This window comes from Aptenodytes forsteri, unplaced genomic scaffold (genome assembly GCF_000699145.1).
Source record: "Aptenodytes forsteri isolate BGI_AS27 unplaced genomic scaffold, ASM69914v1 Scaffold280, whole genome shotgun sequence".
NCBI classification, from domain to species: Eukaryota; Metazoa; Chordata; class Aves; order Sphenisciformes; family Spheniscidae; genus Aptenodytes; species Aptenodytes forsteri.
Genome location: NW_008796042.1, coordinates 323,120 through 348,854, shown reverse-complemented (window position 1 = coordinate 348,854; position 25,735 = coordinate 323,120). Strand labels below are relative to the sequence as shown.

At 51.3% G+C, this 25,735-nt stretch overlaps 1 protein-coding gene across 1 annotated transcript; it reads right to left on the bottom strand.

The window, feature by feature from the left end:
• Positions 1 to 9,514: 9,514 nt before the first annotated feature.
• Positions 9,515 to 25,313, bottom strand: STUM (stum, mechanosensory transduction mediator homolog). The gene is made up of 5 exons (XM_009285583.2): positions 25,259 to 25,313; positions 23,026 to 23,205; positions 17,118 to 17,126; positions 13,384 to 14,396; positions 9,515 to 10,230 (listed from the first exon to the last, which is right to left on the bottom strand). Exons 1-4 carry the CDS (start codon positions 25,311 to 25,313, stop codon positions 14,362 to 14,364), a joined length of 279 nt encoding a protein of 92 aa, XP_009283858.1. The 3' UTR covers positions 9,515 to 10,230; positions 13,384 to 14,361.
• Positions 25,314 to 25,735: the final 422 nt, after the last annotated feature.

Here is a 25,735-nt window from a genome sequence, read left to right as displayed (position 1 = left end):
CCGCGTGGGGTGGAACGGGGCTCCCGGCAGCGGCGGGGCCAGGCCGCGGCTCCCCGGCGCTTCCCCCGGAGGCCGGGAGGTGGCAATGCTCCCTCGGCGGCAGGCTGCAGCCGGGGACGGGGAGAACAGGAGGGGGAAAGGCTGAAGTCCGGCCCATCCCGGTGGGTCCTGCGGGAGATGGGTGCGTTTCCCCGCGGGAAGGGTGCCTGCGCCGGCGGGGCGAGCATCCCAGGCCTTGTGGGGGGTGTCCTCCCCGTCCCTGCCTGGTCCCCGGGTGTCGCTGGTTTGGGACTTACCCCCCCACCCCTTGGTAGTTTTGGGACTCGTCCTCTGACGATGTTCACATTGGGAGCTGGGGGGGGATCATGACGATGTTCACATTGGGAGCTGGGGGGGATCGTTAAAATGAATAAAACCCCTTCCCACCAAGCAGCTCCATCCCGGATCCCCGCCAGAGCAGGGCGATGAAGAGCTTCATGCGGCCAGCATCCTTTTTCTGGGTAGAGACTCCTCTTTCTGGGAGTTGGGAGTGAGAGACTGGGGAAACCCCTCTCCCCTCGCTGTGCCTGTCCAGGGCTGGAGCCCTGTGCCAGCCCCAGCACCCTGTGCCTCCCGGCCGGGCAGACACAGGGGGACGAGGGCCAGCCCCTGACACCCTGCGGGCCAGCTTTCTGCCTCTGACATAGTCCCTGGTCTCATTTGGGTCCGTGCTTTGTTTTCTTCCTCAGTCTTAAAAAAATACAAATTTATTCTTCGTGGTTGTGAAGTATGAAAAATAAAATTAAAAAAAAACTGCAAATGGGGAAGGCAGGCAGAGCCCCGCTGTAGTATCTGCCGGTTTGGTTTGTGCTTTTCCTGCATGGTTTTAAGTCCGTGGAAGTGGTCACACTCCGCTCCCACAAGCAGCATGAGATGCCCATCCTGGGGCCTTAGGGATGAGCCCAGGACCCTGCTTCACACACCCCCATGGTGGGACTGGGGACATGAGGCTGCCACCTCCTGCATGTCAGGCCCCTGACCCACCACAAGTGATGCTCTCCAGCGAGGCATTGGAGCGCGGCAAAGAAGGCTTTACGTGGGGATTTACTGCTCTGAGGGATGCCCCAGTGGCTGGTGTTGCTTTTATACTGGCAGGTTTTCTCTTTCCACCTCTCTCCCCACCCTTAGGAGACCTGTCTCACATGGCCTCTGCTCCTCTCCAGGGAAAAACTGTGCTTCCACCCCGGGCAGCCAGAGAGCACAGGAGAGCTGCTGCTGGTGCCGCTTTGAACAGAAAGCCTGTGGAGGAGGCTCCCGAGTAAATCCCACCCGGGACAGCACTGGAGGAAACTGTAGGAGACGCACATCTTGGGCCCCGTCAGCTCATCCTGCTGCCAGCACCGCTCCGCTGCCTGCTCGAGGCTGATGATTTCTGTTTCCTGGGATTTTGTGTCTCCTGCCATTTGTTTGGTGTGTATTGTCAGTCCTGCAAGATCTGGGGTCAGCTCCCTCCCCTCCCTATTGCCGGGGTGTTTAAACACACTTTCCCTAATGTAAAAATCTTACACTTGAAACCACCTGGACAAAGGAGCACGAAGGAAAATAGAGGCACCAAATGATTTACTTGAACAGCTGACCAGAGCCAGAAAACAAAAAGCAAATACTTTAATTTCTAATGACTGCCCTCCCTTTCAGGAGGTGCTTTTGCTCCGAGATGTTTTATATGCTGCTTTCCCTAACGAGAACCCAGGGACTTCTGCAGGGACACACACAAACAGCTACTTCTCTTGCAAAAGTGGGGTTGGGGTTGGATAAGAGAATGTGAGAAGGAAAAGCAACACAAGTCTGTAGCAGCAAGGCAGAGAGATGCTACAGATGTGGTTCCCCTTTGTAAAGGATCTGTGGCTAAAAAACATTGCCCACTGCAGTGCTGTCAGTGCAGTATCGTTTGCAAGTGCTAAATTCACATGTCATTTCTTTTTATGCCTCCAAATAAGCAAGGAGAGAAGGCAGTAGCTGTGGGAAGGGTTCTGCAGGGTGCTAACACCATGCAAAGGCAGGCAGCCCCTCGTGATGGTTTGCCATAGCTTCAGGTACAGCACCTGCCCGCATGCTCTGCTGGAAACCAGCACCAGAAGAATCCCTCCCGCGCCTGCCCTTGGCTGCCCAGAGGAGCAGCAGAACGCAGGGACGCCTGCTCTTACTCGGTGACGTCCGTGAGGGTTAGAGCAATGCGGTTGGAGAGGGGCACTGTGCTGCCCACATGCTGCGGCCAAGGCTTGGCTCAGCTCCTGCCGGCAGTCCCCGCAGTTGGGCCGGGGTGCCGGTATAGGGGACAGCACTTGGGTGGCAGCAGTGGGTCTGGTGGGTGTGGGGTTTGCCAGGAGCTGGAGGGAAACACCCGGCAGAGATAAGCCCCGTCCCAGCGGGGAGAGCCAAGTCGGGGCTGTGTGAAGGTGGGGAAGGCCCAGAAGTGCCCCTCATCTCATGTCCCACCTCCCCGGCCTCGGTGGCACGTGCCCCTGCAGAGCTGTTGGTGACTCTCATGACGTTCCCTTACGTGACCTGCTTGGCATGGTGTAAATGGGGCAAAGAGCTGAAGTGGCAAAGCATGAGGAGCTCTGTAGGGGCTATTTGCTGCAGTGGGGATGGGTTGGGAGGTTTTCGTAAACCACCCCTCTCTCTCTCTTTTTATTCCTGTCTGAATTTAATATCAGCAAAACAGTGGCAGTTCTGAAAAATAAAGTGTTTTCTGCTGCTGAGCAAATATCCTCATCTTGCTTTGGCTGGATGACCCTCATGGGAAAAGTCGATCTTGCATGCACAAGTTACAGGTTTGGTCTTCCCTTGTGTCCCAAATCACAGCTAAACGTGGGGCTGGTGCACCCAAAATCCCCACCAGTGCCTGCCTCTCTGCAGGAGGCTCATCCTCTCGGCCGCACTCCCATGCTCGTGGCTCAGCTGCATTTACGCCCCCAACCCCCCAGTAGCAGGGTTTCCCCAGTACCAGGGGCAGCCCTACTGTAACCAAACACGTGGGAATGCTTGCCTTCCCCTTAAAAAGTATCTTTTGGGTCATTAGAAACAGCCTTTTTCTAAAATTAGACCTCCAGGAAATTCGTTTCCTAGAACAGACTTTTTTCATTTGGGGAAGAAGCAGAAGAAGCCTTGGAGTCAGCCTTAGCCTTTAATCCCACTTTCTCCTGAGCTGGAGCAGCTCGGCGGGGTTGGAAGCAACTGAAGGTGCATCAGCACCCGGCAGCTTCACGCCTGTGCCCCGGGATGGCTCCAGGCTCCAAGCGGGCAGCACGGCCCTGCACAACAACTCCCCAGGCGTGGGCAGGAGCAGCATCGTACCTGGCATGACCGTGAGCAAGCCACTGCCATGCTGAGCCCCACTGGGCCCAAATTTTGGTTCTGCTCAGGTCCTGGTGGAAGGGGCACCTCTGACATTAAACATCTACGGCACTCAGAGCGACGTAGGCACCTTGGAGGGGCAGCCAGCAGAGCCAGGCTGGCTGCATCCCTCCTGGGACATAAACACCTGGTAGTTTAAAATATTAATATTTGGAATAATGTCTGGTGGTGAAAGAAAGCCAGACCATGTTGGGTTTTATGTGTGTTTGCATGCAATGAAGAGGAACTCGGAAGCCGCTGCAGGCAGGCAGCAGGCAGCAAACCTCCCCCTGACAGCAGCTGCTCCATGTCAGCCAGTGATTGCCACCGTCCAGGCTACCAGCAGGAGCCAGAGCTCCCTGTGCCAAGGGCTGGTGAAGAAATCCCTGCTGGCCCCAGCGCTGCCCGCAGGCTCCTGCTGCGGGGCGTAGCATTTCGGCTTTCCCCGGAGGGCTCAGCCTGGGGGCGGTTTTCTCCCCCCATTTTGCCCACCTCGGCAGGCAGGACTGAGCGGGAAATGGGAGCAGACTGAGCAAGCGTGTCTACCCAAGTCTCAGTCCAAAGTTACTTGGGGATGTGGTGTGTGATGCCATTTTTTTAGTGCATGAATGCTCTGGCTGCCACATCTTCACTTCTCTAGGGACACACTTAATGTGCCCTAGACACAAGCATGCACTCCTGCTGGGCTTGCAGTTCACAACCTCTTCCACAGGGATGTGATTTTCCTTTGCAAACAAGCTCCAAAGTAGCCTGTAATTGTAATATTAGCTTCTAGGATCAGTTGCTACGTGCTCATAGATGCATTCAGATCTGAATGTGTATTTGGAGTGCATGACTTGAAGATTTTGAGATAGTACGTGTATACCTTGCAATAACCCTCCTTTGAACGGGTATTATTTTTTTAAATGGTTGCCCAGGCTAGTTTGAACAGAATATAATTGAAATTACATTTTTCTAAATATGTATCTCTAAATGATACAATATCCAGGCAGTGTATTTCCATGCCTCTGCATTGCCACCAGTGAGAGTTGCCTGCGGGCAGACCCTGGCTCCCCCTCAGGGTGAGCTGCAAGCTGGGACTGACCGCAGCCCTCCTGCCCGCAATGCTTTTGCCCCATGGGTGTAACAGCAGCCAACAGCCTGAAATCTCCCCGATGGCCTCATGCAAAGCACACTTGGTTACACTGATTGCTCTGGATCATGCATAAAGTCTCAGCCACTCCCCATCAGCATGGGAGCGTCATCAGTGCCACGGGCTGCAGCCCTCTGTGGCTCCCAGCAAGTGTTGCTGCAGGGCTGGATGCATCCCGGTGGCGTGTGGCAGCGCTGAAGAGGTGAGCTGGGTTTGGGGAGGGGGCATGTGTTTCTTGGGGTGGAGGTGGAGAAAGCCTAGCTTGGGGGGGCTGCAAGTGCAAAAGGAGGGTAATTTTTCCTGTTGCGTGGTGGTTACTGGAGAGGAAGTTTTCTTGGTGCTCCGTTGCTGTGCTGCACTGGTTGGGTGCACAGAGGAGCTACAGCAGGGGCTGTAATTGTGCTGTGAGGGCACCTGGGCAGGTTCTGCTCTTGGGTTGGGGGGGAGGGGGGCGGTGAACCAGTTTGCACCTGAAATCAGGGTGAGGTATGTGAGGTGGTTATGTGCCTCCCCTGGGGCTGCATGGTGTGGAGGAGGTGGGTGGCTGGGCAGTGGGTCTGCTCAGGGTTGCGGTGTGGGGCTTGGGGCAGGGTGGCCATGGACTTTGGCAGTATGCTGGGGCTGCGGGGGCAGGAGCAGCTCTGGTCTGGCTTCTACCCGCCCACAGGATGCTGGAGAAGGGCAGAGCAGGGCTGTGCTGGGCATTTCCAGCTCTTCAGCGGCTCTAGGTTTGCCAGCTGCTGTCTTCTGGCAAGGGCCAGCGTATTGTGGGGTAAGTGCCCCAGGAACCCACTGGTCACCCTGTTCCCTGGGTTTCTGGGTGATGCTGTTGTCTGGCTTCAAGGCTGCTCTCAGAATGGGAATTTTGGTGTTTGTTCCAGCAGAGCTGATGCTGCTGCCCATTTGAGGAGCCAGCAGAAGCTGCAGGCTGTGCTCATCACCTCTTGCCCCTCTGCCTCTTTTAACGCCCTGGAAGCCTCCTGGATTTCTGCCTGCTGATGCCAGGGTGCTCCCTGGGACGTGGGTGTCAACAGCCCACAGGGCAGAAAAACTGCAGGAGATGCTTGTTCCTCCAGGTGAGGAAAAGCACCTGATGGTGCTTTGAGAGTAAGGCACGGAGGTTTTCTCCATGGTTTATCTGTCTTCACTAAGCTCCAGTTTTTGACTTTCCATTTGTGTGATTTTTTTAATCCCCCCCCCCTTTCTGAAATGGTTGCATTAGCAGGGTTCTAAAGATTTCTTTTCAAGATAATTATTCCAGATCTCTCTAGTGGATTTGCCATCTGATAATGTGTCTGCATGGGTGTATTAATAGTATCATAATATTATATATCAGTTTTCATCCCAAAACGCTTCACACGCTGAGGGGCGAAGCCTAATTAGAAAGATGTGGCAAGTGAAACGGAGCTTTCTGCCTTGCCTACTAGTCCCTCAAAGCCATGGGGTGAGAGAGGAGCCTTCTCACCGGTGTTGCACCAAATCTGCATTTGGCCCCCTGAGTCCTGTTGAAGCCCCCCAGGCTGGACCCGCTGCCCGGCTCGCCCTGCCTCACAGCTGGGCAGGGCTGTTCTGCACTGCTCTGTTACTGAGGCTGGTCCTCAGTGGGCTCCCTGCCTCTGACGCTCTCGCTGCAGCTGATTGCCTTGCCAAGCTGCAAACAGCAGTCTGCATCCTTCCCCCTTCCCTATTCTTCTCATTAAAGACAAGTTGCATGGGGCTGGCTGTCCCTGCAGCCCAGCAGTGGTGTGTCAGCTGTGGGGTGTCCCTCGCTGAGGCCGGGTCAGGCGGTTACTAATGGTCTGTGCCAGGCACCGCTTGCGAGGGCGGATGAAGTGGGATCCGTGCTGTCACCTTCCCAATGGCTACATCCCCCAGCCTCACTGGGTGGGTGCCCTCTCCCACTTCTCCAGGGCCACGCTTGGCTTTGGTCTTCTGCCGCTCCTTCTGCATGAGCCTGTGCAAACAGGAGGAGCATTGCACTGTGCTGGGAATTCGGAGACAGGGATAAGCACACTTTAATCTCTCAAGATCTGTCTCCAAACACCTGCCCTTGCATTTGGGGCTGTAGAAGGTGAATATCACGGGCACAGCTGCATTTCCTCCCAGATACCTTTCACCTCCTCCACCGGCCCCCTCCCCTCCATGCTGCTGGGCTCCCTCTCCATCCCTGCCCTGCCTGTCAGAAAGGCTGGGAGCCTGGAAAGGGAGGCCAGCCCTACACCCGCTCTGGGTAGGCAGCAGATGCCACTGAGCCCTGTGCCATGGTGCCACCTTCCCAGCAGGGAGGGGGGAGAGTCAAAGCTCTGCAGCGGGGAGGAAACAACCCTGGGCAGCGGCAGCTGACGGTTGGTCACGGGCTGCAGGGCGTGCAAGGGACTATGCAGTCCCACTATAGCACAGAGAAATGTGCTCGAGGCTTACTCCCTGCAGCCTGCCATCACCTGTGGCAGTGTTGCAGCCCTCCAAGGATTTGGGGTTTTGATGGAGCAAGAGGCTGGCCCTTTCCCAGCAGGGCTGCAGGCACCCCAGGGGCGGCTGAAACCCGTCCTCTGTGAACACCACCTGGGCCAGAAATGGGATGATGGCTGCAACCCTTGCTTTCCTGAGGGGCTGGGATGGGGAGCATGAGGTCTTGCACAGAGGACAGTTGGTGTTGGACAAGCTGCTTATGTAAACCCGTGTTTGCAAGGAGCCTCCTACAGAGGTGAGCCATCCAAGCAGGGCCAGGTGAAGCTTGGCAGCCTGGAAACCAGCTGTGTGCCAATGTTTGGGGTCAAAACTACTAGGTTGTGGACATTCATATGAATAAGCAATTGCTTAGAGACTTTAGACCCTTGCTTGTCTCAAAAATTACCAAGGGAAGCCCTGACAAGTCCAGCTGGGATCTCCCATGTGTTTCCTCACCTGCGGTGGCTTTGGGGAGGGAGCAGAGCAGTGGCACTTTGGGGCGTTGCATGTCACAGGAGGAGCAGGGAGCATGAAGTACGGATGGTCAAAATGTGCAGAGGTGTTTTGACGGGCTGTCGGCCCTTGCAGCAGAGCTGTCTTTCAAGGGAAAGCTCCCCTGCGACGGCTCTGCCACCTGCCGAAGTCTGCTCGGGGGCTGCTTTCACACAGGGAGAAGGAATAATGTGCCCAGAGTCATTTTAAAGTGTTAAAACTGCAAAGAAAACCCAGGTGAGAAGGGTTGCTGGTAGGTGTGTGCACAGGGGAATGCCAGGGTGGCTTTTCCCCCTCCCTTGTCTCCGTTTCAGAGGTGCAGGTAAGGCTCCTCACCAGCCCTCTGCTTCCCTGTAAGGCTCTGGGTCATTAAATCCTTAAGAAAACCATGCCCTGGCCCCCGCCTCCTCTCCTCAGGTGATGTGGGTGCGGGCTGGTGTCTACTGGATGCTCTCCACCACCCAGCTGGTGGGAGGAGGAAGACCCATTTTGATCCGGGGCTGATGGGGTTTCTCCAGGCTACGTAAAGAGACTGCATTTCGTTCCAGCTGTCCAGCAATAGAATATATTTAACTTTAAAAAAACCAACAAAAAACAAAAACCCACAGTATCAAAACACAGCAAGTCACAATCCAATACTTGGCGATATACATAGGCATAAAAATGGTCCTCTGTAACCCCTCAGTTTGTGCTCCGGCACAAAAATGAAAGGCAGGCTCACCATCGGGGTGCAAACGGCACAGGTGGGCATGCACCCATTCCTTCCTTCCTAGGGTGGAAAAACCTGATATGCCCAAGCATGGCCAAAACCAAGGAAAACATGGACTCGAGCCAGTGACAGATAACTTATCCCCCTCCCAGCCTGTGGAGCAGCGCCTGTGTCTGTATGTGTGTGGTGGGTGGAAAAGGGGGTGCGGGTCAGCGTGGGATCGCTTGCTGGGTATTTGGGGGAGTGCTGCCATCACCTCCAGGCAGTGCCAGTGAAGGCAAGCCCCTGTTTTGATCCCAAGCCCAATGTGCCATTCCCTTTGACCTGCCTGCTGGAAGCATCCTTGGAGCCGGAAGATGGATTGAGCTACTCTCACCTTGTTGGTCCTAGAGTCTATGTGAACCCTTCACATCCCACTGCACTGTTTCGGTGGAGGGGACGGGGGGGGTGTCACTTTCCTCTGGCCGGTGAGTAGGTGCAAGAGAAGCGGGACTGAATTTTAGCCTGGCTCTAGTTGTGCATACGGATGACAGGAGGAGGAAGGATGGCTTGTGGGTGATATGGGCTCCTGTGGGATTCACTGTAACTAACCCTGGTTCAGCTGGTGCCACTGTCACCTGGGGTTTTACAGCACGCTGCTCCCACGGGGGGATGGAAAAGCTGAGTGCCAGTTTGGAAAATAAATTGCAGCACTGCCTGAAAGTACATTGTGTGTGTGTGAGCATGAAGAGAAGTCAGCTAGAAAGTACAGGGGTGTGTTATCATGCCGTGGTTAGCAAGCATGTGGGAGAAGCCATTGCTTTTGACCGGGAGGAATATCGGATCTAGCCAAGCTTATAGCTCTTCTTGTGTCTGGGCTTTAAATGTCAATGAACTCTTGGTGGTATCTTGTAGAGGATGCAGTTTGGGTTGAATAGTAATAAAATACACTCTGGCTGGAGTGTATGCATGTATGTGAACTGCAGGGTCATCCCAAAACAAGTAGGAGGCAAGGCAAGGGTGGAATAAAACAGCCTCCTGAAGAATGATGAGCCCGTGACTCTTCAGTTCCCTGTCCATGGAGCTCAGCACAATACCCCCTGCATCACGGCGAGACTACGACAAGGGGCGATTTCCAGCAGAACTGAAAGATCTTTAATAAAATGTGTGACAGTCGATGCACGTAGGGAGGAACATGCGGCTTTGTCTCGGGAAGCACAGGATGCAGCACAGATGGAGGCACCTCGCAAGTCTAACACTCCCTACCACACGGCTGCGTGCCGGAGCCGTTCCCGGCACAAAGGTCCACTGACCTTTCTGGCTGCAATTGCCAAGCACGCATGCCACAGCTGAGAGCGATGCCGACTCCCTGTGGCAAGCACAGTCTGGCGGGCAAAAGGCCAGGAGGGCGGGGGCCATCTGCCATAGCACCTTTTCCGTGGTAAGTACGGCTTTGGCAACACCAACGAACTTAGGAAAAACGTTAACGTGCTCTGCATTGAAATGGTTGGGCTGACCCAGAATGAAACTGGTTTACGACTGGCCACAAATTTCAAAAAGACGTTTGGTTTGGTTCCTACCTGGAATTGCTTTCCACTGAGTAGCAAATCAGCTGTTCAGCCCGGCTGGGTTCAAGTACCAAGGAACAATTTCATTAAAGCCCTTTTCTTCAGAAACCTGGTTTTCACAATCAGCGAAGAGCAGCAGAAAACACTGTGTTGCTGGTGGATGGGGGTGAAGCAATTGCATTTATTCTTCGTTACCTACTATCGCTCTTTAGCTGTAAAACTTGCATCTAAAACATCTATATTTAAAAAGCAGAAGATGATATCGGGATAGCCTGGTGCTATTCACCTTCGACCAGATCAAGCGTTCGTTGGCTGCGACCTCTAGCTGCACTGGCGAGGAGGCAGGGGTCGGTTTGCAGAGGTGGTGCGGTATGGCACGGCGGGCGCTAGCGGGATGGTGTGGCACGGCTCCCGCAAGTGGGAGGCGAGTTATTCAGCCCTGATGTTGGTGGGTGTCCCGGAGTGGGTGGCCTCCTTCTGCGGCGCTCTGGGAAGAGGCGTAAAAGTGCTGGGTGATTAATTTGGCCCTAAAGAGGAAGACAAGCATTGCTGACGGGGGAAAGCTCCAAATTAGCACTCATACCTGTGTCTTCACTGCGTGGCTCTTCTCACCAGTGCATGAATTGTGGGCACCACGAACATACCTTTGGCTTGCTGCTGGCTTCCCCACCGCAGGCTCCCCAGGAGCCCCTTGAGGGGTTGGGCTCTGCCTGGTCTGTCCGTGGCACAAAGCTCTGGTCTCTTATGAGGAGGAAAAACCAAGTCGCGGTGGGGGGCGTGTGTGTGTGATATTAAAGATGGGGCTGAGCAGGCCCCCCCTTGTGACCACTAACTCTTGAAATCCTGTCTATTGCCTCTGGCTTCCCCAGCCCTGCCCTGAGGCTCAGCCTCTGGGTTCGCTGCAGCACGTCTCCCCCCACTACTTGCCACAGGGAGACCTGAAACCAGGCTCAGGGTCTCGCCATTGCCCAAGAGCATGCTGCTGTTCACACCTGGACTTGGGGGGAGCTTGGGAGGTGCTGGTTTTAATCAGGACTATTGGAAAAGCGGGTTTTTTTATCATCATTATTACTGCAGCGAGGCAGCTTTGGTGAAAATGCAATTTGGTGCTTGCTCCCCAATAGCAAGGCTAATCTATAAAGTTGCTCCTGTCCTAAAGCAGACAGTGGGAATCTGTCTGGTGCTAATTAAAATCAATTAAGCAAATCCCCACAACAGGCAGAAATAAGGCCTTTTGTCCTGGGTGTCCATTTGACAGATTTCAGAGCCTCTGAAGTGGTGTGTTGGCTGTTTTCTTGGCTTCATCAATTTGATAGAAAGGTCAAAAATAAGAAAAATTTTTACAGAGCAAAACGTGAAAGTAAATTATAAATCCTGCACCTCTCCTGCATAGTGCTGCCGGTGCCAAACTCCCTCATGCAATAAATGCAGTCAGCACACAGATGTAACTGAAGCAATGCTCTCTGGAGACCTGTGGCAGTCCCGGGGAGGGCAGCATTTCCATACAAGCCCTCCCCTAACTATTCCAATTCTCCCATCCTCACTAGAGCACAGGGACAGACAGCACCAAACGTGGCCTGAAAGGCCCGCAAAATCCTGGCGATGCTGCCAAGGAGCTAATCCTGCCATTTTTTGTTCCCAGGGGACCTTTTGTACAGGTGCTGGGTCTCTGGGATGGGGCATCTGCTGCTGGTCTGACATCTGGTGCCACAGGAGATATGACTTTTGGCAGTTTAATGCCCAGTGAAAATGTCAGCTTGTTTAACCCTCCCCAGACTGAGACTTCCTGCACTGCCTGTCCACTAAATGTTAGAATCCATCTTCCCAGGCACCAGAACAAGTTGCTTCTAAGCCACGCTTGGCTGCTCCCGTTTCAGAGTTTCTGCACCCAAAGGCTTTGCCTGGTTTCTTTTCAACACCTCTACCAGCTGGCCTAGTGAAACCTGTTAGCCGTGTCTGCAGAGGCTCCTGCACATCCATCCCGAGACCATGGCTCAACTAACTCGATGCTCAGGCAGCATTTGGAGTTTGCACTTGAACCAGCCACTCTGTTTTGGCAAATGTGAAAGGCAACCACTGCTCTTGGACGTTGCGCTCGCTGCAGCTGAGCCGGCAAGTTGTTTGGGTGGCTTAATGACTAGTTACAAACCTCAAAAAGAGTTCCCACCGATCACAGCAGCAGCTTGTGAAGGTGTTTTCCAGCTGTACTACTGGTTCCCTGTTTGCTCCTGGTTAGGAACCTATTTATCCCGTATTTTCCCAGGTGGGAAATGAAGGAGCAGAGCTGCTCTGTCTCACAGTAAATGCTGAAGCTCAACTCTGTAACATCCGTACAGTCCTGCAAGCTACAATGCTGCAGATGCTACAGCACAGGTCACTGAGCAGCCACCCTCTCAACCGGTCCTTTTGGTAGAAATGGTCAGTGTTGAAATTGTTGAACATCATGAGCAGAAATCCTCTTGGTGATTGCTGTGGCAACGGCAATCTTGAGGAACTCATCCCTTGGCTTTAACGCAGATGTCAGATGGCTTTTGGTTTTATCTTTCCACCACTGACCTACTAGGAGTTGATTTTTTTAAAGTGCTGCTGTCTTGCAAGCCTCTCCGTGGCAAAGCAAGGTAACCACGCCTCGCTGCGGTGCAGCATCGTGGCAGGATAACTGCGCTGCTTTTCCTCTTGAGCACTTCCAGCCCTGGGTTAACAAGAAGCACTGATCGGTGCTTGTCTTCCAAAGAAACCCACTTCACTGCTGCCTGTGTTGTGTGGCTTGCATCTCTCTAAAAGTTGATGGTTTTTCATCTATCTTCCTCTAAAATTACAAATGAGCAGCTTCCCTGTCTGCACCATGTTATGGATCTTTGCTTTCTGTGGAGCAGCTCGAAAAGCTGAGCTCAGCACCCCGATTTGGATACAGGGTAGTTGCTAAATACCCATTTCTGGCTTGCCAGCATAGCAGTATGAGCCACTGCTTAGGGTGTGAGGTGAGAGAAATGCAGCCCGAGTTATTCCTGTGGTTCTGCCATGGGTTTGCTTTGGAGTCTGGTAATTTAACCTTACTGCATACTGCAAGGAGGCACGTGTGCTCAGGGGCACTTGCTGCCGTTTGACACCTCAGCTCTCTTTGCAACAGGAGGTATTTTAACTGACAGGATCTGCTCTGTGTAGAAAATGAAAACCTGCTTTAAAAGCAAACCATCATGCTAGGAGAGGCCAGGAGCTTGTAGGGCAGCGGGGTTTGCTGCTGTCCCCTTGCCCACAGGCTGCCTCTCTGCAGGAGCAATGGGCTGGAAGCGGGTCTCAGCTCTGTCACGCTCGGGTGGCTCCCAGTTTTGGCAGCGGGTTTGTGTGAAGCTCCTCTCGCTGGGAGGACCCTCCCCAGTCGAGAGCAGCAGCCCAGTTTTGCCCTCTTTCAGCAGGGCTCCTCCCGCCACCTTTTTGGAGTGGAAAAGCAGCCAGGTGCCACCACCAGGCCCCCCTGGCTGAGCTCCTCTCGCCCTGCTGAAACACCAGCCAGGATCAGAGGGGTCACTCCACCTGGGTGCCAAATTTAGCTCTGTGCATTGTGTGTTCAAACCATGAAAACACAGCCCTACCCCATTTGGCCACGGGCCTTCCAACTACAGCCGCTACCGAGCACCTGGTTAGCACCAGGTTGCGATCCTTGAGATTTGAGCACTTACCCTGGGGAAGCGGAGCGGGGACACTGCTTCAGCCAGGAGCACATGCCACGCTGTAAGGGGATCCGTTTCCAAAGCACGGAGACGCTTCCAGCAAGGCCCTTTCAGGAGGAGGGGAGGAAAAGCCTCTCTTTTTGGCTCCCCCAGTATTGTTTTACACTAGAAGCTTTTGACAGCACGTGGCTGCACCCACCACCCTAGAGGCAAGGTGCTGCGGGGCAGCGGTCCCTTGCTAGATAAAGTCTCCCCAGGGGCCAGCGGTAGGTCTGGTCTTCGCATGGTGCCAGTGGATGGAAGCAGGGGACGGCCCCAGTCAGTTCAGCAGTACAATACAATTTACAGCAAGCACATTTCTCAAGACATCTGCAAGGACAGAGCTTCATTGAGCATCATATATACACAGACAGCAGAGGAGGCTGGGCTGAGCCCTCCGCTACCACGAAGCAGTCAAGGATGGGCTCTCGGGGTGGGGGAAAAAAGTACCATTGGTTTGCTTTTACATACTGTACATATATCTATTAATAGCTCCTTGGCATTTGATGTTCACAGCCGGTTTCCTTTAACGGTGAGCGTAAAAAGGAGGCAAAACGTCTTCAGCTACTTCCCTCTGGGAGGAGAGAGAAAGCAGCATCTCCCGATCCCCCGGCTCAGCTGCCTGCCCAGGTGCCACCTTTGCCAGGGGTGTCTCCTTCTCCTGGCACCCTCCTCCTCCTCATCGGCCGCCCACCACGTGCTGGCCAGGGCCAGTCCTAACCCACGCCATGCTTGCCCCATCTCCGCTGCTCAATGGGATCAGTGCAAGTCTCCGTCGGCTGCTCTGCACCTCCGTTCCGCTGGACGGGCAGATGAACCAGGTTCAAACAGAAGGAAACAAAACAAAAGGAAGAAGAAGAAAGACAAAGGGTAATGAAAAGGTCCGTGGCCCACAGCTGCCAAAGGAAATCTCTCGCCGTGTTTCTCTGACCATACTTGTCCCAGCCACTACAGCTGCTGTGGGATCCCCTGTTCCTTGTAGCCTGTGAGGAGGGAGGGGAAGGGAACATGATTAGTGTTAAATCCTAATGAGGACCTTCGGCGAGGCTCAAGCGAGCCACAAGCCTCGTTTACCAGGAGTGGCAAACCATGTGGGAGAATAGGGGGGGCTGCCACGTGCCCCCTCGCCGCCAGGCTGCCCCGGGGCAGGCTCAGCCTGGTGAGCCGCCCTGCCTTGCTTTAGCCAACGCCTGCCCCGTGCAACCACGGGGTGCAACCACCTTCCTGGGCACGGTGGTGTGGCTGGGGGCAGCCAGCCTTGCCGCTGCAGTGCCTGCCTGCTACCGGCCCTGGCGTGGGCAGAGGCACGTCTGCTTGAAGAGGTTATAAAGGTACAGTAGGTACCGGCGGCCAGCAATTCTAGTATAGCCCAATAACCTAAAACCTTTACGGAAATGCTGTATTTTCTGCCTAAATTATTCTGTATCAGAGTGTGTTTTTCTGCAGTGTAGGGGAAATGTATGCCTTTATGTACTGCTCCAGAGACACCACTGTTCCCAGGCGTTGACCTGGCAGCTTGCTGGTCGTGCATACGACACACTCGCATCTCTACTTGCGATCTACCTCTGAACCTTGTCCTTCCAGAGGACTGCCAGGTGGGAGGAGGCTGGTTTCCTCTATCTACCTTTTATTTCCCGTGCTGGCTTTTGCTAACTGAGCTCTCCAGCAGCAACCAATTTGCACTGCGGTTTGCAGAAGTGAACAGACATCTCTTGGAGGAGAAGGGGGATGCCTTTAATCACAGGCTGACGTGTCAGAGTTCAAACGCAGACCTCGGGATGCCTCTGTGGGCCCTTTCCCTAATGATATTCTCACTGCCTTGTTATGCACTTGCTTTGCTCCAGCCCAGCAGAATTACAGATGCTTTTGTTGGGGCACATCAGCCATCTGGCGGGACTGGAGAAAACGGAGCTTTCCAGCAGCAAAACCAATTGCACTGGGAAACTGCCTGGATCCCTCCTCCTCCACCCCTTCTCCTCTTCCCCCGGCCATGGGGTCTAATGCACCTCCCGACCAGGGCAGCAAAGCCCTCGGGGGGGAGCTCTGTGTTGGCTCACACTTTCCTAGGTGGTTGCAATGACTGCACCAGAAGCTTTACCCGCTTTCTTTTTAAGAAAAGCTGGGATTGTTATTACGATAGTATCAATGCAAAAGATCTCCTTTTTAAAGAAGCAAACTGTCCTTACCTGCACTGCCTGCAATAGTGAAGATCTTTCAACTAGAAAACTTTAAAAAATCTGCAGGGTTTTTTTCTTTGTTTAAATAATGTAAGTAGCCTGTCATTTTTATATTTTGAATTTCAAAGGAGTCTGAAATTTCACATCTTGGAAGAATGCTTAACTCTTCAAACACTTTTCAATTGATGCTTTTTAATATTTCTTTCCAACCCTTATGCCAGGCTTTTGTAAGTCCCTTAAAAAAGCTGAACACAAAATACCAGCAGGTGCCACAACCCCTGCCTTTAAGGGACTTTTTGCTGAACTAAGAATTGGTCCCAGCAAATGAACTTTGCTGTACTTTGGAAAAATCCACACATTCACCCAGCCTTGGCAGTCTGGATCTCCTGCTGCTAAACGAGCACAAGGAATAGAGGAGGAGATTAATGACACTTATCAGCACATATTACTTTGCACCGCATTGCTGCCCATCGTGTGCAGCTGAACAGAAAGACTCTCACTTCTTTCAAACAGCTTTTTCTAGGGGGAAAAATTATGATTTCTTACACATTTATGTTCTAAGTGTGAGTCAGCTCTGAAGGCAAGTTGAGCTGGTTGGAAACCTGTAATATAGGCTTGTCTACAGCATCGGTTTAATTTGTTTAGGGAGCACAGTAAAAAAAAAAAACAACCAACCAACCACATGGACCAGAGGGTTGGCACATGCCATAAATCCTTAGCTAAAGTAAGCAAGCTAGGTTATGCTTACAGTAACTTGCTTGCATAGCCTTGCCTTTTATTAAGATACAACAGAAATCCTTTCAGTCCTGCTATCAGTTTTGAAGCTGGCTGGAAGCCAGTTACAGTGGCCGAGCCTGTATCTCTCTTTACATGACCAAAGTAAGCCAAAAGATGACCTGTCCTATGCTAAACTTGTTTATTAAAATACTTTATACTTAACTTATTAAATAGTTTATATATGGAAATAATTATTGCATTTCTTGCATAGTAATAGCTATTCTGTGTGAAGCAGCTTTACGTTAGTACACCTGCAATACAGTTAAGGTGCATTTCTGGGATCAAGGTCAAGTTGGTCCGAGTATCTGCGCACAAAATCACTGATTTAATCAAGTTTGCTTGAAATTGCACTTCTTCTGTAAACCACTGCAAGTAAGATTCAGGCAGAAAGAAACCAGTCCGTGCAGAGCCTGTCCTACTGGGACTGGGTTCATGCAGAGGGTGGTCTCAGGATGCTCTCGAGGCTGAAAGGGGTCCCTGCCCTGCTCTGAGGGTGCCCTTGGGGTAGCCCGAGGGGCATTTCAATGCTGGGCGGAGAACACATCCCCAGGGCTGTGCAGCCACAGGACAGACACAGAGACAGGCAGACACACGCACATACAGGCACACGGCTGGACTTGGGCTGGGAGCAGGCAGTGCCGGCCAAAGCGAATCCCAAACGGCTTGCCCTGGCAGAGCGCTCACTGTTCTCCGTGGGGAACTGCCACGGGGTGTGAGGAGGAGGAGAAGGAAGAACAGAAACAAACTTACCTTGTGAAACTTTGATGGTGAACAAAAGGAGGCAAAGGAACATGAAAGAAAGAGAGAGGGAGAAATGTAACTGTAGACGATATATCCAAAACACATGGAGAACCAGAAAAGAATGAGTAAATTTGGGCTGCAGAGTAAACAGAGAACAGCTGCTCTACCATCAGACATTCACACCAGGGCTAAACATTATTCAAAATCCTTGTACTTGAAGTGGATCATTTCATTTGGGGGTCTGGTTTAAAGAGGATGGGGGAATCCTCATCTGCTTTCCAGCTCACTGGCCTCGAGCTGGACAGGCTGGATGGACTAACACCTCTGAGCGATGCTCCCACAAACGCTTTCCTCCATGACATTGGTATTTCACAGGTTTGACTGAAGGGGAACCGCTGAAAGAAGGCGGCAAACAAGACGTCACAGCATATCGGATGGCGCATGGCACACCGTTCATGGTCCGAGAGCTGGGAAAACTATACCTGATGGCTTTCTGTCAGTTTTGCTGCTGAGTTTGCTTGTGCCCACACATAACTCACAACCGCGGCATGCCTCAGCCCGGCTGAATGCTGCAAACCCTGGTGGTATTTAACATTCCTACAATATTTTAAGAACTTACCCTACCGCAGCATTTGGCAGGAAACTGCAAAAAAGGGTATTTTAACTACTTTCCTCAGGCATAGTTTGGGGGACGGCTCTATTTAGATTTAAAAAAACCCATAATAGGTCTAAGTGGGCAATTTGTCCTCAGAATTTCCTTCATCTCAGTTACCAGCTGGAAACTGCAAAAAAGGGTATTTTAACTACTTTCCTCAGGCATAGTTTGGGGGACGGCTCTATTTAGATTTAAAAAAACCCATAATAGGTCTAAGTGGGCAATTTGTCCTCAGAATTTCCTCTCATGAAGGGTTACCAGCTGTTTTAGGATGTTGTTCTCTTTTGAGTCTCTCAAGCGCTTTCTGCTCCCTTTCCTTCCCAGGGCAGCTGCGCTACCTGCCCTAGGAGGGGCCCTGCAGAGAAGAAAGGCTCGGTGATACTTTCCAAAGTCCTCGGAGCCCAAGCATACAGTAACCATGTGATCATCTGCTGTTGCTTCTGGCAAGGTCTGAGAGCTGTAATTAGCAAAGGAGTGACAAGTGGACAGCATGATTACAGGTTATTTCTTACTACTGGCTGGCAATCCATCCCTCAGAGTCAGCTGCCCGCTGCAGAAGCAGGGGCTGCAGCAGGAGTCCCCGTCCTGTGAAACCACAAGCGATGGCGCCTTTGCTCGTTCATAGGCGCAGCCACGCAAGTCGTTACTTCAGAGGCCAGAGCGAGGGCTTCCTTCAGAAACCAGGCTTGACTTCTTGGCTGCATTCATTAGAGGAGAAACAATGCCTGGACAAACGGTCCCTGACTTCTGTCCCCTATGCCACCTCAGTGTGACATTACTGTATTGATTTCTGTGGTATTTCTGTCAAGAAATGGCACAAAACCTTTTATAACGAGCTCTGAGCAGCTAGGGAGTTCCTGGAAAGGCCGTTCCTCTGCCTTCATTCTGCACAATGCAGCTAATGAAGAAGTGTGCTGCGTGGGCTGGGGACAAGGTGTGCATTTAGCAGAGGGAAACTTGCCCAGAAAGCCTTAGGAGGCTCGTTTTCCAGTTGGCCTTGGCCAGCTAATTAGCTCTGTTTTGCCTCAGCTCCGTGCCTTGTCCCCACAGCTGTGACAAGGGGTTCGAGGAGAGCACGGTGTGGCAGCGCTGCCCAGCCACCACCAAGGGCAGCTGGATATTTGCAGCGGCAAGGGGAGAGTCCAGATTATTTTTTTTTGCAAAAGAATTAAGTGCTTCCTTTTAATCTACCTTTGCCTTCAGACAGCAGGTAAACCAAAGGACAGTTCCCAAAGCCATATGGCTGCTTAAAGAAAATATCTGTGGCGTTTAATGGGGCCAGCTGGCAATTCATTTAAAATAGTAGAGAAAATGCCCCATGCCATTGTGCTGCCAAAAATAATTAAGTGTGACAGTAAAACTGCATTCAATTAATCTTCTTTCTGGGATTCATCCCACTAAAGGGCACTTTACAGGAGATGAGGGCTGGACGGGACCCCTCGAGGTCAGTCGGTCTCCGCCTGTGTCCCACTTTGCTCCTGACAGACGTGGGTCTACCCGCTCCTGGAGTCCTCCAGTGACAGAGAGGGCAGATCCTGCCATGACACCTCTTCAGCATTTTGACCTTACTGGAGGGAAAACATGTCCTAATGTCCACACAGGTCTTTCCTGCTGTTATTTAAGTCTGTCTTAGGCTAAACTGCTGCCCTCTCACGTTTACTAGCCTGCTGAACCTCTTCGTTGCTTGCTGTCTCATGGTCCTCTGGACTCTCTCCAGGTTGTCCACATGAAGTACAGCCTCCAAAGCTGGCCACAAGCCTCGCCACAGCTTTACATGTGCCGAGAAAGGTGAGGGGACCAGTTTATGTCCTACAGGCTCTGCTCCTACCTGCCTGGGCAGTGTTTGTTCCCTCCACAGCAATGTACTCCTGTGCAGCTTGTGACTCATTGCAGCCACCACCTCCTTCTCTGGAAAACAAGTTGTTTGCTAGCATGTGTTTATGCAGTTGATTAATCCTTCCTTAGTGTCTTGGACTTGTCTCGACTGAGCAGCATTTATTTTTTCAGACTGTTTCTTCAATTTGCTTGAATCCGGATGCTGCCCTCGCTATGCCTGCCATCCTTGCAGCCGCCGGTGGTGCGGGGCTGGTAAGCCCCTTCTCTGGTCCGTCATGAAGCCACGAATGAAAATACTGAACAGAGCTGGATTCAGGAGGGACCTTTCAAAACACCTGTCCTGAGATCTTTCCAGATCAGGAAAATGCATTTAGAGAACAGTTCTCAAGTGCGTTTTCACCCAGGCCACGTCTCCCTGGCTTGCTGGTAGGAACACTGTGTGAGACGGTGTCAGTGCCTGAAAGTCAGGAGGGATGGCTGACTGCCGCCGCCACTCACAAAATGAATCCCTCTGCCACAGAAGGGAATCAAGCCAATCTGACACAGCTTGCTCTGGACAAACCCAGGTTGGCTTGCTTTGTTTCTTTTTATTTTCTAAATGCATCCAGGTAACTTGTTTGATTACTTCTTCCAGGAATTGAAGTGTACCTGGCTGGCCTATAATTCTCCTCCTTTTCCCCTCATTGAAGACAGTATGACATTATCCCCAAAGCTCTCCCCTCAGAGCAGGCTCCTGCAGGGCTCCCCTTTAATGGCTGAGAATTAGCACTAGAAGGTGAAAAACTGCAATGAACCTCCCTAACTTGCATCCAGCTCTCTACCAGCTGATATACAGGCAGGCCCTGATCCAGGGAGCGAGGCACTCATCCCTCAGGGAAAGCCGGAGCGGAGTCCCACAGGCTCGGCTGCTTCCCACCCTTCTCCTCACTGCTGGCCCCCCCTCAGCTTAGACACTGCCTGCTCTGCCCTGCCTTTAGCCCATGAAAATCGTATGGCACCCTTGCAGGAAAGCATGGAAACAGCCATTTCATGGTGAGGAAGACTAGAGGTGGGCAGTGGTTTAGCATTTTTTAACTGTTCTCCATCTAAATAGAGATTTGAGTTGCAACAGTGTACAGTTTCTGTCCAGTGCATCAAATCGTTTCTGTTTGCACACGAACCCAAACCAAAGCAAAATGTTTCCTGGCAGTGTTTTTAAATGAAATGTCTTATTTCTTGCATTTGGAATGTTGTTTCATTTTTAAGTTATTACTTTTTTTTTAACATGAAAACAAAACATGAAAAAACAAACCATTTTGGGTCTGACAGGGCTGTTTGATCCAGCTGGGAACAATTGATCACTTCTTTGTTTTGATTGAAAGATGAGTTTTTTCTTTTATTCTCCATCAACAAGAGCTGCTTTATTTAGCCATTATTTTCTCTGCATTGTAAGTAAACTTAAAACCCAGCTATTTAATGAAACAGCAAGAAACTGCCAAGGGCTGCAACTTGTCAGATTATATACAGCTGGTTAACATAAGACATGTTGACTCCTCTTACCCTTCTCTACTGCCACCAAAGCGGCTGGGATGAGATGCTGTTGCTGTGGTCGGGGACCTATTGGCCTGAGCATCCCCACCACACGCTGCCCACCAAACCAGTGGGGTCTAGCCAGGCACGGGAAACAGCTTTGGGGAGATACTTCCAAGCTGTATGTTTTTTCTCCAGCAACCAAACTGGAAAACCAGCAAGACCCTCCTGAGACCCAGCCCCTCTACCCGGAGGACATACAGGAACAGGACTATGGAGAAATGCAAGTAATGGTTTCAGCTGTAGCTCTCTAGCTGGATGGATGCTTTCCTGCCTCTCCCCACAACTGCAGAACTGGGTCTGCCAGGCAGCGTGCCGTGCATGGAGGCTGTCCAGCAGAGGAATAGCAGAAGAGTGTATGGTTATGAACACGTAATTATGGGATTACACAGAAATTGGGCAGGTTCTTAAAGACATATCACAGATGTACACCGATTCACAATTTATCCTCAGAAATAACTTGGGCTACCCCTGCTCTGCAGGTACATCTGAGAGGAAGCTTGGCAGGTGGTTTGCAGGGAAAAACGAAGGGCAGTGCTGCCTTTGTCCTGAGGAAAGCCTTTTGCCTTGGTTATGTTCAGGTTTTTAATACCCATCGTTTGCTCTGCATGGGGCTTGCCCTTAACTCAGCCTGTAAATTGAAGCTGGATCCGAAATTAGAGGTGGGTTGGTGAGAGGGTTTAACCCCTGAGTTTGGCAGCTGAAGATGTGCACCAGTTTCCTGCTCGTTTTTTTCAATTTCATCCATTTCCATCTTTAGGCAGGTGCCTGGCAATTTCCTGAGATCCTCTCTCCTCCTCTGTCATGCCGCCACAGATGTCATCAGCAGAGATGACAAAGCTGAAGGAGCCCCTTCAAACCAAAAAGCAAAAGCTGCTGGTAAGATGTTCTCTGGGAGAAGTGTTTGCTTTGGGAACTGCCTGCCCTGCCAGCCTGAAGGATCTCAGACCTGTTTGGTTTGGGGCAATGCCCACCAGCCTCTGCCAGCCTCTGGAAAGGGAGTGGGGTCTTGCAGACTCAATCAGCACCCCGAGTTGTGGGCTGCTTCTGGCTTTGGAGGTGAGGTGAGGCTGTCACCTTAATTCTCTGCAATATGATACAGGTGATATGATACAGATATGATACAACTTTTACACCAGTAAAAGTCTTTAGCAGATAAAGTTACAGAGCCTGTATTCTAGACTGGTAATATATACTAACTGGGTGACCTACATTATTTTTTAAAAAGGATTCCTCTCTTCTTCCCCTAGACTAATGTTTTGGAGGCTCCTTAAAGGGTGTAGGGGAGGTCCTTCTAGGAGAGGCTAAACATTCCTGCTCAGTTAAGAACTTGGTGTGAAACATGAAAAAAAGCCCTTGGCTAAATATATTCTGGGGAGGAAGGGGAGGGTCCAGGAGAGTCCCCAGGGCTTTTCTGGGGACAGTTGGCCCTGTGTGCTCCCTGGAAGAGGAACCAGCCTCACAGGAAGGTCTCGTTAACCACAGAGGTGCAGCTGGAGTCACGAGGGAGAAAGGGCTTTCTCATTCTGCGGATGGGACCGGGGCAGAAGGGGCTCCAGACAGCAGAGTTCACAGTGCCGGGGGTCCTCACCCCTTCCTGCACTTTTCATTTTACAAAGGGGAAAGGAAGATCCTAACCTACATGGTGGGATGGGAGGCTCTTCCAGATGTGTCATGGGGCCCATCCCAACTGCCTCCTAGCAATTCTTCTGTCTACTGTGTTTCTCATGGACTTGCAGAGCCCATCCTGTGGCTCTTCTTCCCTACAGTGCAGTCCAATGGCTTGCAGGGACATTAGCTGGAACCCAGCAACATGGCCACAGAGGGAATTGAGGAGGGTGAGTGCGCTGTACTTACTTGCGAGAATGACCATGTCCATCCCCCAAAATATACTCATAATCCAGCCAACCATCACGATTGCCGTCAGGATCTGAATCAGAGCAGCAGCAATGTTCAGCCAGAAGACACAACACATATGCCTATCAGGGAGGTCGGTCCGGGCTCCGCACAGCACGGTAAAAGCAGATACAAACGTTCCTAGGGAGAGAGCAGCAACAAAACGCCCAGTGAAAGCCACGGCTTCATGCCAAATTCCTTCCCTTAGACCCACTTCTCATAGCATCCCACTTCTTGTGCTCCCATTGCAGTGCTGAAAAGCTGGAAACACGTTACAGGAGGACAAGTGGAGGCACAGCCATATCTCACTTGAACACACTACTGTCTCCCATTGAATTACACCAATACGTATACTTGAAAACCAGGACAGAAAAAACACTCTTTGGGTTTTGGCTCCTTCCCCCACACCTAACAGTAACCACTTATGCACTGTAGGCAGTTTACAAGGGAGTGCTGTGTGTCTGTGGAAATACCAGTCTACCTTTTTTCTGCCTGGTGGCTCTCTCTTGGGGAGAACATTTACTACACAGAAGCTCTAAAAGGGAAAATTGCACCCAGAGTTAGAGCAGGACTGGCTCTAGAAAGCTGTATGGGTCTGGCAGTCTGTTACTATCCACAAATACTGCTCTAGAAAGAGCATACAAAAAAAAAAAAAAGGGTGCTAATGTGGCACCGCATCTTTGCACAACGCTTTCCCCAGTCACAAGTTGTTACCCAAGAGCATGTTTTAACAAAGCAGAAGCAACTAAACCAGTGCTGGAGCCAGGCGACCTGATGTTGCAGCCCTTGGCTCTGCTTGAGACCAACTTGCAAACACCCTTCAGATTTCCTAAAACATTCAGATGAAGGATCTTGTTGATGTATGAAAGTTAAAGCTGGGGGAAAAAAAAACTACACCACAGCAGCCTTTACAAAGATTCGTCCTGAATTTACCACATTAGACAAGCCTGATCATTTATCCGCAGCTGATATCCTGGACCCGTGGCTAGCTGAAACCCGCAGCTCGGGGAAGCCTTGTCTGTCCCACAACCAACCTGCAGAAATACGCAGCATGGGCAAAGAGCAGAAGAAACTGTTTCTGACCCGTATAATGTATAAGCTGTTGGCCAGGAGGTTCAGTCACTTGATCTAAGTAAGCATTTCAACACCTCTTATCATTATGAGTTGTCTTTGGGGCTTTTTTATATAAATACAGCATTGCTAAGGTAGGTACAAAAGTGTAATGTGGATTGTACTTGATAACATAGTTCTGTGAAATGCTTTCTTTAATGAATGTCTTGAATTAAAAATCCTGCAGCATGATGTCCAGTGGTTTCTACAAAAATTGCCCTTTTTCCTATCAAAGGATGGAAGCCTGCAAACGCCCGGTAAGATGTGAATGAATGAGCTGATCTTCAATGCACACAAGTGCCTTGTTGAACTCAGGGGAAGAAGGGAGTCCCTCGGTTTGACTGAAGATGGGGAGGAAACACTCAGTTTACACCCTTCCAGAAGACCTCAGCAGACAGAGAGAGCAGAAGGATCCGGTTAGGAGCAAAATACCATTTTGTCCTGCGCTGCCAGGATGGTGGAAGAGATAATCTCTTCCATTGCTGCCTCTTCTTCAGTGGGTCACAAGGAAAACAGGCAGTTAAGATGTCGAAATGCTGGGGAAGGATGGCTACAGCCTATTTTTAATCTCACCATCCCCTGCAGGCTTCAACTCCAGCACCTTCCTAACACTCCACCAGCTCCTAAAACCCCGCTTGTCTTCCTGCCGCTGGCTCGAACTGATTTCTTACTCCCACCCGCTCCCTTTGCCGCACGCCGAAGCCGGGCACGGAGCAGCCGCGGAGCAGTACCGCAGCGGAGGGGAGTGGGTGAGCGCTGCTGGGGCGGTGGGAGGCAGCCCTACAGCAGAGCATAGCGGCAGGGAGAGGGGCAGCGTCTTTTCCCATGTGAGAAATCCCACCCCCCCAGGCTTCGTCCTCTGACTGCTCGGCTTTCACAGGCAGGGTTTCACCCCCTTATCCACCGAAACAAAAGGGTCTGCACAGAGGAAAAGGGGAAATCATTTTAATCCCGAAGGATGTTGTATAAGTCTCCCCATTGCTTGTTAAAAGAAAGGCTGTCTTTTGCTCTGTAGCTTTGTCTTCCACATCTTTTGTGTCCTCCATGTGGGATTACGTTGAGATCTCTGCCCCGCTTCACCTACCTTTTTTTTCCTTTAGTTTCTCCAAAGCAGAAGGAAGCCTGGAATATTCCCTCATGCTTCCTGAAACTGTTGTCTGCAAAGTTACACCACAGCACTCTCTGAGATTAAATATGGATTGAGGCAAGATCAGAGACTGGGTGTTTACGTTTTCCCATCAGGATGCAAAATCTTGCCAAATGGAAATGCATGTCTCTTTTTAAAATTAAAATGAAAATCTTCCCCTCTTGCCTTACCTTTAGCTCTTCCAAGATGTATTACAAAAAAGGTCGTAAATGAGCAATAATTCTTAAGCTACAGCTTCAAATCCTTCCAGTGAAGCTTTTAAGATTTTTACATCATTAGAGCGAGGTGCTGAATTAGCTAATTAATCCCATAAACACCACAGTGACTAAGGTAATGTCTAGTCCGTTCAGAAAGGAATAAAGCAAACAAAGCAGTTAAGTGTCCCTCTCTGGACAGGGAATTGATACAGAAACT